Source organism: Seriola aureovittata, chromosome 3 (assembly GCF_021018895.1).
Source record: "Seriola aureovittata isolate HTS-2021-v1 ecotype China chromosome 3, ASM2101889v1, whole genome shotgun sequence".
Classification (NCBI taxonomy): domain Eukaryota; kingdom Metazoa; phylum Chordata; class Actinopteri; order Carangiformes; family Carangidae; genus Seriola; species Seriola aureovittata.
The window spans coordinates 28,487,680-28,501,215 of NC_079366.1; the positions used below are offsets into that span (position 1 = coordinate 28,487,680).

General features: G+C 41.2%; 1 protein-coding gene across 1 annotated transcript; it reads right to left on the minus strand.

The window, feature by feature from the left end:
• Nucleotides 1-1,460: 1,460 nt before the first annotated feature.
• Nucleotides 1,461-12,392, minus strand: LOC130166339 (syntaxin-10). The gene is made up of 9 exons (XM_056371890.1): nt 12,321-12,392; nt 11,744-11,819; nt 10,698-10,791; nt 9,677-9,771; nt 8,852-8,914; nt 7,668-7,769; nt 6,853-6,959; nt 5,385-5,479; nt 1,461-4,691 (listed from the first exon to the last, which is right to left on the minus strand). Exons 1-9 carry the CDS (start codon nt 12,353-12,355, stop codon nt 4,615-4,617), a joined length of 744 nt encoding a protein of 247 aa, XP_056227865.1. The 5' UTR covers nt 12,356-12,392; the 3' UTR covers nt 1,461-4,614.
• Between the last annotated feature and the right edge of the window lie 1,144 nt (nt 12,393-13,536).

Here is a 13,536-nt window from a genome sequence, read left to right on the forward strand (position 1 = left end):
AGAGACAGCCTGGTAAGTCTTCAATTTGTTTTTTCTATCAACATGAAAGAAACTTAAGTGTCTGAGATTTGAGAACCCACCACAGTCACATGATCATTCAACAACATTTCAGGAACTCGGTGTTAGTTAAGGTGGCGCTGCGTGACAAAACCCCTGAGATGGGAGCAGCTGCAGCTGCACCGGAGGCCGACCTGCACAGGTAAGAGGCCGCATCAGCCCTCGCACACACAAACACGAGGGAGTCGAGCTTTTATTCAGTGTTGTCATGGAACTGCACCTCCACTTTATCCTGTCACTGCTGTATGCTTGTTGATTGTATGTTGGTGGAAATCACATCCTGAGAGCAGAGCGAAGAAGCTTTCATAACGAGCCAGTGGCTGATATTTAAATTCGGCATATTACTCTTTTGAAATGAGACCTTACGGTGTAACAGGACTGCAGTTAGTAAATATTTTTATTACTAAATAATCTGATTGTATTTCAATAAATGTTTTAGTCTATGAAACACAAAATTACAGAAGCCCTGAGAGACTTTGGCAAGATCATTTTTCAGTTGGTTTATTTTTTTGTTCATCTGTGTAAACAACTCCCAAGAGGCAAGCGAAAATGTTTTTTTTTTCTGGAAAGAAGGAAAGAAAAAAGGGAAGGAACCATATGATCCTGGCGAAATAAAAATGTTTTCACTTGCCTTCACAGTCCATCACAGTTTCATAAAACCCAAACCCCTCTTCAAATTGTGTGTTCTGTCCAACTAAAGGTCCAAAACCTAATATGAAATTTATAAGGATATAAAACTGAGAAACGCAATAAATCTTCATATTTGACACCGTTTCCACTTGATAAATAACTCTCATGTTTAATTGGTTATCAAAATAGTCTGCAATTAGTTTCCCATCAGTCTAATTAACTAATCATTTCATCCCGCAGCGTTTTAATTTGAAAATGAAACGACATAATCGTTGTTTCAAGTCAAACAGGTTTGAGAATAGTTTATAAATAATGTCGTCAGTGACCAGCTGATGTGAGTGCGACAGACTTTCACAGGACATCTGTTACATGTCTGAATGTGTCGGTCTCCTGACTGCCGCCTGGTTATTTTCAGAGCTGCGTGTAGTTCATGGAGCCGTCGGGGACCCGGCGCTCTGCTCATTACGGCTAAAGTAAAATGTAATTTCACATGATGGTTCTGCTGCGCTCAGAATAGGACGTGATGATGTTTCCATTTTGAAGAGCGCCTTTCAATTAAAACTATACTCCTGTAACATCTGCAATTTGGTGGAGCAAGGCTTTTTATCTAAAATAGAAATCCCTGCAGACAGAAACTACTGTAGTCATTCAAACATACGGAGACACGACGAGGCCGTGCGAGTGTTTTAGATTCGTTTTAAAAAGAGCAGAGCAATTCAGAATAACATGTGAAAAAATAAATAAATAAAGATACACCAACGCCATTTAGACACTTCATGTTGAACAAGTTTAATCAAACTTAAAACCTCTCTGAATCATCTCAGAAATCTCCAAGTGGCAGTAACAAAACAATCATGTGTGATTCACTTTGCAGATGTTTGTGTTTTTGTCCAATAGCAGCAACAGCTGCCAAATAACATCAACTCTTCATGTAGTGTATGTGAGAGGAAATTCTTAAAATAAAACAAATGAATAAATCAAAGAAAATACAGGTTCAGCTGCCACTGCTCTTTTTTTCTTTACTGAAGGCAGTGAATTATTAGATACATGTGCTGTTTGGCGTTAAAGAGCACAATGGCAGCCGGTACTGTAACATTTAGCACATTCAGATCCCCCATAATCCACCTGTGTTTCACCAACAAGAGACTTTCAGAGTAAAACAAGTCATTCAAGTCATCAGTCATTTCAAATAATCAAAATCCTGATCATTGGCACTTTAATTAAGGGAGAATTTTTTTGTTTTGTTTTGTTTCATTAGCAGTTTTTAACCAGTCAGAGGTCAGTTCCCCAAATCCACCTTAAATACCACCTTAAGTGTTTTGTTTGATCTCCTTCAAACACGATAAGCAATGAAAGCTTTTACGTGTCAGGCGAAGTCACATGATTATCTGAGGAGTCCACTTAGTGGCCACTTTATTAGGTACACCTGCGCAGTCTATTGCAATACAAAACATGTTGTTATGTTTATTACTGAGCTCATAGTTTCTTCCCTCAACACCATCACTACCTATGAGCTCAGTGCTAAAACACAGACCTGAATTAACACCTTCATCACTGTGTCAACCAAACCTGAACATTACAAGCTTCTTAAAAGTCAATGAACAGTTGGATCAGATCAGTTTAAAGTGTACAGGTGCAAAAAGAATTGAAATCTTTTGGTTTTCAAAACTTACAAGTTATGTGCTTTAAACTTGCAGAAGAGTAAATGTTTAGACGAACTGTCACAGAACACAAATCTGTTTTTAGCTGCTGAATCAGGATTTAAACTTTAGTTTGTAAGATGACACAGTAACATAATGTTTGTGATATTGGAAAATCCATGTCTGGATGCAGTGATAATATGCAGCTGTATTGTGGATAAACTAAACTATTAAGAAGCCACAAATTAGTCCTTTTTTTTTTTTAAGGATCCACATCTGGAAGCGAGCCAAAAAAAGACAGACAGTGAAACTCTCCCGTACAGATGAGATTTGCTGTAAAATCAGATGCAGGGATGTTTCCATAGAAAAGCACAAGGTTAAACAACAAAAAGAGGAGATGTAGTAAATGCCTTTACATCAGTTCTCTTTACCTCTGCTCTGTGTGCAGAGGTCTGACCGTGACTCACGACTAGGGCTGAAAACACACCAGCGCTTCATTCATGCTCGCAGCCATTTTCCCAAGTACTGCGTTAATTTTCCACACTGAAGCATTTAGGGAATGAGCGCTTGAATATGTAAAGCACATTTAAAAAAGCACACAAGAACTGCTGAGAGGAATAAAATTAAAAAGAAGGGCTCTGGCAGTGAGGGAGCTTCCTTCAAGCAAAGGGCGTCTGACCTCTGACCTCTTTGGTAAAAACAAGCGTGAGGGGGAAATATAAATGTAAAACTCAGACGTTCTGAATTTTTTCTGTTTTCAATTGGGAGATGAAAGCAAAAATATAAATGAGGATAAAAATAAAAGCTTTTTGTACAGGAGTTATGTTCATTTACACAAAAATTCAAATTAAAGCATCATAGTTTATGTTTATACGTCACTGCATCACACCCTCATGTGGGTACCGTTGCCCGACAGGACACAAAGAAACACCATGGCCAGCAGCCTCCAGCAGAGGGAGCTGTAGGCCTGAATCTGGGCTGCGTGCGGCGACATCCTGCCCAGCAACTGTTCCCCCTCATTGGCTAAAAGCTTTTCAATAAACCAGGCGAACCCATTCGCTCCGAGCCAAGGTTGCCTCTCATCACCCGGCGAGAAGAACAAAAGCCTCAGCCAATCGTGTGCTTAACCACCTGCAGGCGGTCGCTGCGGACCTGACTTCACCTTCAGCGAGACGGATCCCAATCAGAGCAGGAGATGAACCGCTTCTGTCGGAGCGGCTGGGGGCTGCCAGTCTGCATGTTTTTTGTTTTGACCGTACACACAGACACACACAGACACACACACACACCACAGCAGCTGATTTCAGAGGTGAGTCATTTTTCCTCTCTGGCTGGAACTTGCTCGTCAGTGAAATCAGCTGCTGTCGTGTCGGAGTGGAGGGAAAACCTGCAGACTGCTGCCCCTTTCCTGATTTAACCGGTGATTGGCTCTAAACTGATCCACACGTAGGCACATAAAACATACTGCGCATTTCACAACGGTAGAAAAATATATTTAAGGCAACACTGAAACCCCCCCCCCCCCCCCCCCCCCATGCTGCTGCTGTCGGCTAAAAACACAAACAACTCAAGTTTCCTGATTTAACAGTTAATAAATCGATATTTGGCAGCTTCTAAAAACTACTTCTTGGCTGGTGAACCTGCCAAGAGTCAGGTTTCACCGGCCAGCTCAGATCAATAAGCCCCATTAGCTGTTTTCATTGACATTTTGTTTACAGAAACAGTCCGTCTCCTGGAAAACTTTTACCAACAGAGTAGATCAAGTTTGTGGTACATTACAGAGAACAGCATTGTTCAAAATGAGGAATGAGTGTCTTGGAGTTTTGAAGAGTGTTGAAATGGCGTTACTAAAGTGACATTCACTGATTTATCAATGAAACTAATTTGAAGCCACAGATTTGTGTTTTTAACCTGAAAGCAGCAGCTTCCTGTCCTGTACCGTTATTTCCCACAATAATCAAAATGTACCAATATCAAATCCATAACACCAGCGGGGTCTTGCCCCCCCCCCCATGCTAAGCTCTGCTGCTGACAGTCCCCAGCTGTTTTTTTTTTTTTTTTTCCCCTCACTAGATTCAGTAAAAGCAGAGAGACGAGGGTCGTAGCTGAACTTCTCTCTGCCGGTCACCAGTGTGAAGAAAAGACGGGACGGAAGGGAGGGGGAGGAAGAGGAGAGACACGTCCCTCCTCTTCCTGTATCTGTCAATCCATCCATCCGACCGACCGACCGACCGTCCGGACAGGGAGGAGTCGGTGAGCGAAGTGGAGAGGTCGGATGTCGCTGACATCAGAGAGCGAAGAAGAGGATGAGGACCACGATCATGATGGTGACCAGCACACCGATGGCGCACCACTGCCTCCGACCTGAGGGGGGGGGGGGGAGGTTAGTGATCATGTTGAGTGTTGTTCATGTTCACAGCCACAAGCTGTAAGTCTCTGCATATAGAATATTTACCACCGATCAGTAAACCGTGTTTATTTTATCGTTTCTATCCAGGCAACAGTTTAACAACCCCCCCCCCCCCCTTTTATTTAATGTTAAGCTCTCCTGGATCAACGCGCTGTAGCCGGGTTCTTGGACTTGAGCACGGACTAAAACATCACAAAACCTCAGACGTTGGACAATGTGAAGCCAAATTAAAGGTTTCCTGAACTCAGTGATGTGGACACACACACGTGGGGAATTAATGACACAACCAGACTTTTTACCAATAACACAGAGATTATGGATCTCAGTCTGTTTAACTGTTAACGTAAGAGCAGATTGCACAACTACATGGAAATACAAGAACTTCAGTTTCAGCTAAAGTGACTGTGGAAATGATCAGTTGTTGTATTTTGGCTAGAAATGTAATATTGCACAATGAGGTGTAACATTTTTTTTGTTGAGCACAAGCTGAGCTTCAAGTCAGGCAAGATACTGACTGAAGTGTTTTTGTGTTTTAAGCAGCCAGTTACTCACGAGTCTGACGCTCAGTCTTTGCCACAAACATAATTAGGCGTAAATTACAAAATAATTACCAGTGACTGCAAAAATAAAACCGTGTGTGAACTTACTGCTGGTCATGTGAGACACCTTCTCCAGCTTCTTCAGGACCGAGTCCATGCGGGACGACGTCTGGTCCATCTCGTCTCCAAAATCCCCCAACATCCTGAACGACGGCAAAAAAACACCAGTTCTCATTTCACTCTGCTGTAACTGCAGATTACTCACACTCTGTATTTCTACTGTTTGTTTTGTGGCCAAGATTAGCAACTCACAACTCAAACTCAAATGTACCCCAAAGGTTTCATCACATCCCACGCACATTCACACAGTTGTAGTGGCGCGGCTAAAAATGTAAAACTTAGTCCTGAGGATGACGCTGGAGGAAAATTCAAAGCTTTTAAAAAGAGAGAGAGTTCTCACCAAGAAGGTGAGAGCGTTTAAAAATTAATTTCATTGTGACCTAGAGAGAGTGCTTCACTGTTTAGTGATGACGTGTGTGTGTGTGTGTGTGTGTGTGTGTACGCTGCTCAGCCCTGTGTGTTTTCATGAGGGTGTTCGGCCACTGTTCACTGAAGATTGTGTAAAAACAATCAAACATCCTCCTGCTTCCTCCTGAAGACGGGGACGTGGCCTCAGCCTCCCGTTGACTAAACAAGTCCAGATCCTGGACTGGAAACTTTTATAGGAATCAATCTGCCTAAATAAATGAACAGCTAAAACCAGTTCTGTCTCTACTGTCGTGCTCTGGAGAAAAGATCTGAATATTTCATGTAAAAGGCATAAAAGTTAAAAATAAAATTCTTCTTAGTAAAGTTATTCTGACGCACTATGATTTCCTAGATTTCCCACAATGCCTTGATAACCCCCTGAGAACTTGTTGAAGATGACATGTGGACGTACAGCTTTTTCTTTGACAGGAAGTGACTGGGGGTTTTTACTACTGATTATTTTCTTGAGTAATGGATTCCCCCTTTTGGTCAAAAAATTGATTAAAATCAAACAGTGTCACAATCAGTGACATCGTCATGTTCACCATCATTTCTTTTCTTGAAAAAATGACTTCAACAACTAAAAATAGTTGCTGATTCATTTTCTCTTCATTGGGAAACCGATTAAGGGAGAGATTATTTCAGCTCTATGAGGAACTGACAACAAAACCTGCCTGAACTTGACATTTACAATATGAAATGTACTGAAACTAGTCGGAGGTGTTTTGAAGTTGGGAGGAAATGAGCGTCTGTGAATTCCTGACCAGAGAAATAACAACTGTGTAAAATCAAAAGACGTTTTAAATCACACTGAGTCTTTATTACGTGTTCTCGTATTTGACTTGACTTCACTAGACTTGATGACTAAAATCAATATCAGTTACAGCACATCGAGGAAAAGACATTTTTTAATAGTAGAAAGGGAAGTTTAAGATCTAAACGTGGGTGGAATGGTGTGTGTGTGTGTGTGTGTGTGGTGTGTGTGTGTGTGCGTGCGTGTGCGTGTGCGTGCGTGTGCGTGTGTGCGTGTGTGTGCGTGTACACTCACACAGCTTGCTCATCCAGCTCGTCTCCAATGCGTCCCGACATGTCTTTCAGGACTCTGATGCTGCCCGACACCAACTCCAGCTGCTCATCCTGCTCCTGCATGATGAGCTACAAACACACACACACAATTGAATCTGGTTATTTCCATTATTATTGGATTTATGACACAGTGTAAAAAAAAAAAAGTGCCATTAAAACAAGATAAAACATTAAATCAAGCCACAAAGTTCTACAAAAACAGTAACGTAAAGCAGAGACGTCACCTCTCCTCCACGTGAGCAAGCACTTTATATTTGATTGAGTTCCTCTGAAAACCACAACCTGACTCAGGATGTGTGATGAAAACTTTCATCAGTCAACACCACAGGAAGTAGAAAAACCCAACAGCTCACACTCTGACACTGAAACCTTACTCCTGTATTTAATCCTCTTTCACTTCATCGCAGTGTCATACTTAGTGATGCAGATGAAGAGCTTATGTACCCACGGTAACAGGAACCCTGCGCTGCGCTCATGTTTGACAATAAGGACTATACTGGAGGAGGTGGAGATTTCCTTACAAACATTGTCCCGATCACTTATTTGCTGCTACAGCTCTCACTTTAGGTTTTCTACTCAAATTGAAATTTCTTAAACTAAAAATGCAAAATAAAGTAGAAAATATAAAACCCACAAACAAGATCTCTCCTCTTTCCACTCCCTTGTTCCCTTGTCCTCATCTTTTCTTTGTTTCTTCCTTTTTCGTTTTCCCCCTCTACCTTTATAATTCTTGTTAAAGCCCATTTTCTCTTTCTCTTATTCGCCCTCCCTCTCTACCTGCTGTTGTTCCTGCTGCTCCTGGATGTATCTGGAGTTTGCGGACACCAGATGAGCCTCCAGACCTGTCGACCTGTCCTGGCCTGTAGAAGCCAGCAGAGCCTAAACACACACACACATACATACATACACAATACATGGGGTTAGCAGGAAAAAAGTGTGTGTGTGTGTGTGTGTTATATCCTATGATGGAGCTGTGCTGCAATTGCTGTTAATTACAAAATTTTACAAATCAAACAATGGCGGCAGAAAAGTGTCGGTGAGCTGCTAACACATCAGCTGGAGTGTGAAAGATGAGTTCAAAGACCCTGACAACATGGATGATAGAAATGATAGTTTACTCTACATGTTCATGTTATATTGCAAGTACAACTAAAGTACAGCAACACCTGGACATGATAAACCGCCTGATTCCGGCGCCGTCCTCAGGTTTAAATGTACATTTTGCCGCTCTAGTCGTGAGGATCCAGTAACAGCCAGTATTCCTCCATGCAACTTTTTTTTGTCTGGCATGTAATTAAGACCGTCGCCTCACGGGACCACGAGAGATCTAAAACTGTTGTTGATGGTGGAAAAAAAAAGTAAAATATTCAACCTGTAATGACGTGTTTAATTGACAGTTCGCTGTGTGTGCGTGAGCAACACGATCGGGGGAATTCCTAAAACGCTGTTAGCAGTAAACCAGGTTCTTACTGTTTAACACAAAATGGAAAAAATAGCGAGACAACAAGACAAACGCTGACTGATGCAGCATTATCTCACGCATATTCTTGTTTTTCAGACTACAACTATTGCACATCTCCCCACTCATATTGTACATATTAGTATTATATAATATTTTCCCCCAAAATTTTTACTGTAAATATTTTGTTGAAAAAAGTTTCCAAGCTACTTGCAGTACTTGCTTTTGCTTTATCTTTCTGAACACTTTTACTGTTAAGCACCAAAACACCAAAGCAAACTTCTTTACTGTTGAGATATTGCTGTGATGTTTTACGTGTCTATGACCACAGGTTAAGTAACATGGATATTAATGATGATGTCAAGGCCTGTAGCTATGAAAAGTGGTGGTTTGAGATGTACAAGGGATGGTGCAGCATTCCTGAGGGTGACATAATTCAGGCCGTGTATCTCACTGTATCCAGTGAAGTGTACGTGTTGTGTGTGTTTTAATGTCCACCAACCTGCCTGTTCTTCTTCTCTGCCTGAGCCACAGCAGAAGGGCTGGACAACTGATCCTTCATCTCCTGCGCTCACACACACACACACACACACACACACACACACACACACACACAGACACACAGACACACGCACACACACACAGACACACACGCACACGAAAATGATTTACACCTCTCGCTCCCCAATGTGTCTCAATCATTGCAAAAACCTCTTTAAAAGCCAAGCTCAGCGCAGACAGCTTCAATAATCAGAGCTGCCGGCCAGCGAATCAAAGTGTCACAAAGTCTTTTGTTCCCTCTCAGCGAAGCCGTTTGGCTCAGATGACTCGATTCTTTTCAGGTCTATTTTCAGGACGGTACCTTTGCCTGCGAGACAAGTGTTAGAAACTGACTCATATTTTCCGCCGAGCCTGCAGCCTGGACAGTGATTCAGCTTTAGCTGAGTCGGGAGCAAAGTAAACACGCTAACAGGTGAAGATAGATAATCGATTCCACGTCTCCTCACGACAAAAAGTAAAAAACACATTCACAATTACTGTGTGCTGCAGGTGTTGGGAGCTGATGTTTGACTTTGCCTGAACAATCTGTGCTGTTTAGTTTTCAAACTACAACAGAGGCCTCCCAGGCAGTGTTTGTATAGTTGACTCTTTCTGTGTAACCACTGGTGACACCTTTCACAGGAAAACACGCACGTTCCCTGCAGAGCTGACGCTCGTATAAGCACCAAACAATTAGTCAGCTGATTTTTTTAAATCTATTTGAGTTTTAAAACTCAACAAAAAACCAACAAGGGAGAGAAACATCAATAAATAAAGTTAAATTTACCTGGACAGATTTCCTGGTTCGCTCCACAAAGTCTCTCCTCTCTTGAAGTTCATTGTCTCCCAGTCTGAACTTCCCCGGGTTCGACTCCACAATACCTGAATCAGTCAAGGACCCAACGGACCAAACAACATGTTTTCTTATTTAACAGGAAACTAAATACCTATGTTTTTAATCTGGCTTTTAATTTGGAGTAACATTACAGACTTAGTGTTTGAGTTTTAACCATTGGTTTTCATATTTATTCTTATCCTTTGTGTTTATTTTCTCTCATTGTATTTTAATGACTTTTTCTATTTATTAACTTTTTATTCTTTGTCTTGCTATGTGAAGCACCTTGGGCTGCGTGTTTATATACATTTATTAACAACAGTCAATTAGATTTAAGAAGATAAAAGGTTTTTAAAAGTACAGAAAGTTTAAATCGTGTTGACTGTGAGAGTCTCCATGAATATCCCTGTAATGTAATAGGACGACCTCTCTTCAGCTAGCATTTAAAGTCACAAGGAAACAGCAGATTTAATGTAGGCTTCCTTCCATAACTTAACACACATCCACCTCAACAAGGTGTCACAAAGCAATACAAGACCCACAGTGAATGGTAAAGTGTTATAACTTCATCTGTTAGTGGCTCTGCTGTCACACTTATCATGCAATCTCAACTGTCAGAGCTGTGACTCATGACTGTTGTCGTGAGTCGAGGCCCAATGAGAAGTTGGTCTATTAAATAGAAGCAGGTTGTGTTTCCTCCTCTGCCTCAAGATTTTTGATCTATTTTTGTGACATTTTCCAAACTACTGAAAGAGTCTTTTTATATTTCTGATCTCTGCTTAATTATCACGGCAGTAAAATGTTTCTGGTTTTTCATGAGATTATCCTCTGAACGAGTCGGAGGAATAAAGGGAGGAAGTGAGAGAGTGACACAAAGCGTCTGTTTGTTTTAAAAATACCGGCGGTCATGTGAAGAGACGGGTTGTAGGGATGAGGGAAAGATTTTTTTTTTTTTTCCTGTTTGAAAGGATACTGATGGTTTCACTGAGGTCCTCCAGGTCCCAGTCTATGGCCCTTAGACAGTTCCTCAGCTCATTGGCACTCCAGTCCAGCTCGTCCCGACTGACCTACGATGGCAGAAACCAACCGAAGTCACTTACAGTTTCTCCCAGAACCCTTTGTGGTGTTGTGTACAATTTTCCTTCATGTGTGCAGCATGTTTATTTCAATGCATTTGCTTCTTTGCTTGTGTTTCTTTCATTTGCAGACATTTTTTTTGTTTTGTTATCAAAATTTAAGATACAGTGCAAAAGTTTAAGGCACTTTAGATATTTACAGTCTTGTCCATCATGAAATACGATCAGGGAGGCGTCCGATTTGGTCCCAAATTCATTCTACAGCAGGACAACGACACCAAACATACACCCAGAGTCATAAATCATTCTCTTCAGCGTCAAGAAGAACAACAGATGGTCTGGTCTGGTCTGCCCCCCCACCCCACCCCACCCAACCCAACCCACAGAGCCCTGATCTCATCCTCATGGAGTCAGTCTGGGATTATATGAGGAGACAACCCTTCCGAGTATCAAGCAGGTAAACCCCAACTTCTCTGTTTTTTGTTTTAGTAATTTGGATTGGTTATGTTTCTCTGTTCGACATTTTATGTATTTTCTATTGTAAATTGTTTCCGTATTATCTATTTCGCCCTATCAGATTTATTATTTCTGTTTGCAGCTGAGTCTCATAGAAGGCTTTAAATGGATCAAGAAGTAATACAATAGAAAAATAATTTAAAAAACAAACCTACCTGGCAAATACCCTGAAAATCTGTGAGGAAGTGTATCGAGGAGAAGTGGTGCTGTTTTAACGTCAATCAGTGGTTACAGCGAATGTTGATTTGATGAGGTTTTTTCTGTTTCAGCAATTTGTCTTAAGAATTATTTTAGTTTTAGAGCCTAAAACCTTTGCAAAGTGCTGCGTGTGTCAGTCAGTCACAATATCCACCTACATATGACCCTCAGGGGCTCGTGGCTTCAGGACAGTGATTTCTGCAGTGATGTGTTTGAAGTGTCTGCTCACCTGTGTCCCATCCTGCAGCAGTTCCTCCCACCTATCAAACAGGCCCCGAGCACGAGAGAGGGCCTTCTGCACCTCCCTGGAGACACACACACACACACGTGAAAAACATTAACAGCACTGTAACTGTTTGACTACTTGACTTCACCCTTCAGACTCCTGGTCGCTGTTTTTCAGGCTGGACTCTGCAGCTACGCCCCTCGTTTCACCAAAACAAACACCAGGAGCTGCGTCTCGCATCCTCCCCTGACTTCGCAGCGTCCTGCCAACTGCCAAACAGCAGAGCCCCACATCTGCCCAGGTGTTTTCACCGACAGCCACATGACACAAAAGCAAATCTCAGACATAACGCAGACTCTCGTCAGTTTTGGGCAGACATCAACACACTGACTACCTATGCGCAGCTGGTGTTAGCATTAAGGATAGTTAGCTACAGCTAGCCGTTGAGCTAACTTCACTAGTGTAACTTTGTCTTTACGGGAAACACCAACTCGCTAACAAGTTGAGCTTTGAACGTGTAACTGCTTGAATTAACTTGAGTTAACACTGAGTTTTAGGTCTTAATTTGTTCATTTCTCACCCTTTCACAACGAAAAACGGGTCTTCTATCGACATGATGCGTCCTTCCGCTTCGCTCCCAGCGCATGCGCACTTCTCGAACGGTCCTCTGACGCGTTGCAGTCGGCTGGTGGAGAGTGACTGAGTACTGTATTGTACTGTGCTTGAGGACAATTTGAAGTACTTATACTTGATTTGAGTACTTACATTTTATGCTACTTCATACTTTTCACTCTACATTTCAGAGGAAAAAATGAGCCTTTACTTATTTTTAAAATTCATTGTATTGGTATGTCACCAATCAGTGATTTGACTGTATAAACAATGATTACTCTTAATGTTAATGATTTAATAGGTTGTTGTCATGAATTCTATCCTATGATCCAATGCTGATGGAAATGGCCTTAAATTAAAGCTAAGCATACTGTCAAAAATAAGTTACTATAGTAGTCAGGTCAGTAGTCTACAAGTACTATTTCAAAGTAAAATATTGCATTATGTTATTGGATTATTGTTGTTATTGTTTATTTGTTGATTATGTTTTGTATTATTAATCAGAATCTGCAAAGTAACTAGTAACTGTAGTGATCAAATAAATGTAGGAGTAAAAAGTACTAGATTTGCCCCTGAACTGAGCAACAGAAATAAATAATACCATCCACTGACCTATATTTCAACTTCAGATTCATTATTCAACATAACAGCATATCATTTCTCTCCTATTTCAGCTTGTTAAAGTTGGTCTATGCACCACCTCCATCTATCAAAACCGCTACAATAATTGTGTTTTGTTACAGAGAAGAAGATGGAGGTTTTAATCTACTGAAAAAAAAGAAAAAAAGTTGGGTAGAAGTCTGGAGAAATGCTGTGTTGGAACAGAAGAGGAGTCACTGGTACACATCTGTATAAGATTAGTTTCCATGGTTACATCTATGCAATCACTGCCTGAGTTTGCAGTAACTTGCAGTAGTAGAGTTTATACAGACAGAACCACCGTCTGCATTTAACTCTCTATTTACATTTAACTCTCTATCTACTTTGCAAATATTCACAAATAAGAAATACAGGTCATTTTCTTCACAAGATAAGGTGATATGATTGAAAGCACCAGAACAGCTGATAAACTAAGCAGCTCAACAGCTGTTTCCATGGTCTAAAATAATCTTCTGTTCTCAAAAACACACATTCTTTGTGAAAACACCTGTGCGGATCGATCATGGCTGTGTGGGGGCCATAAA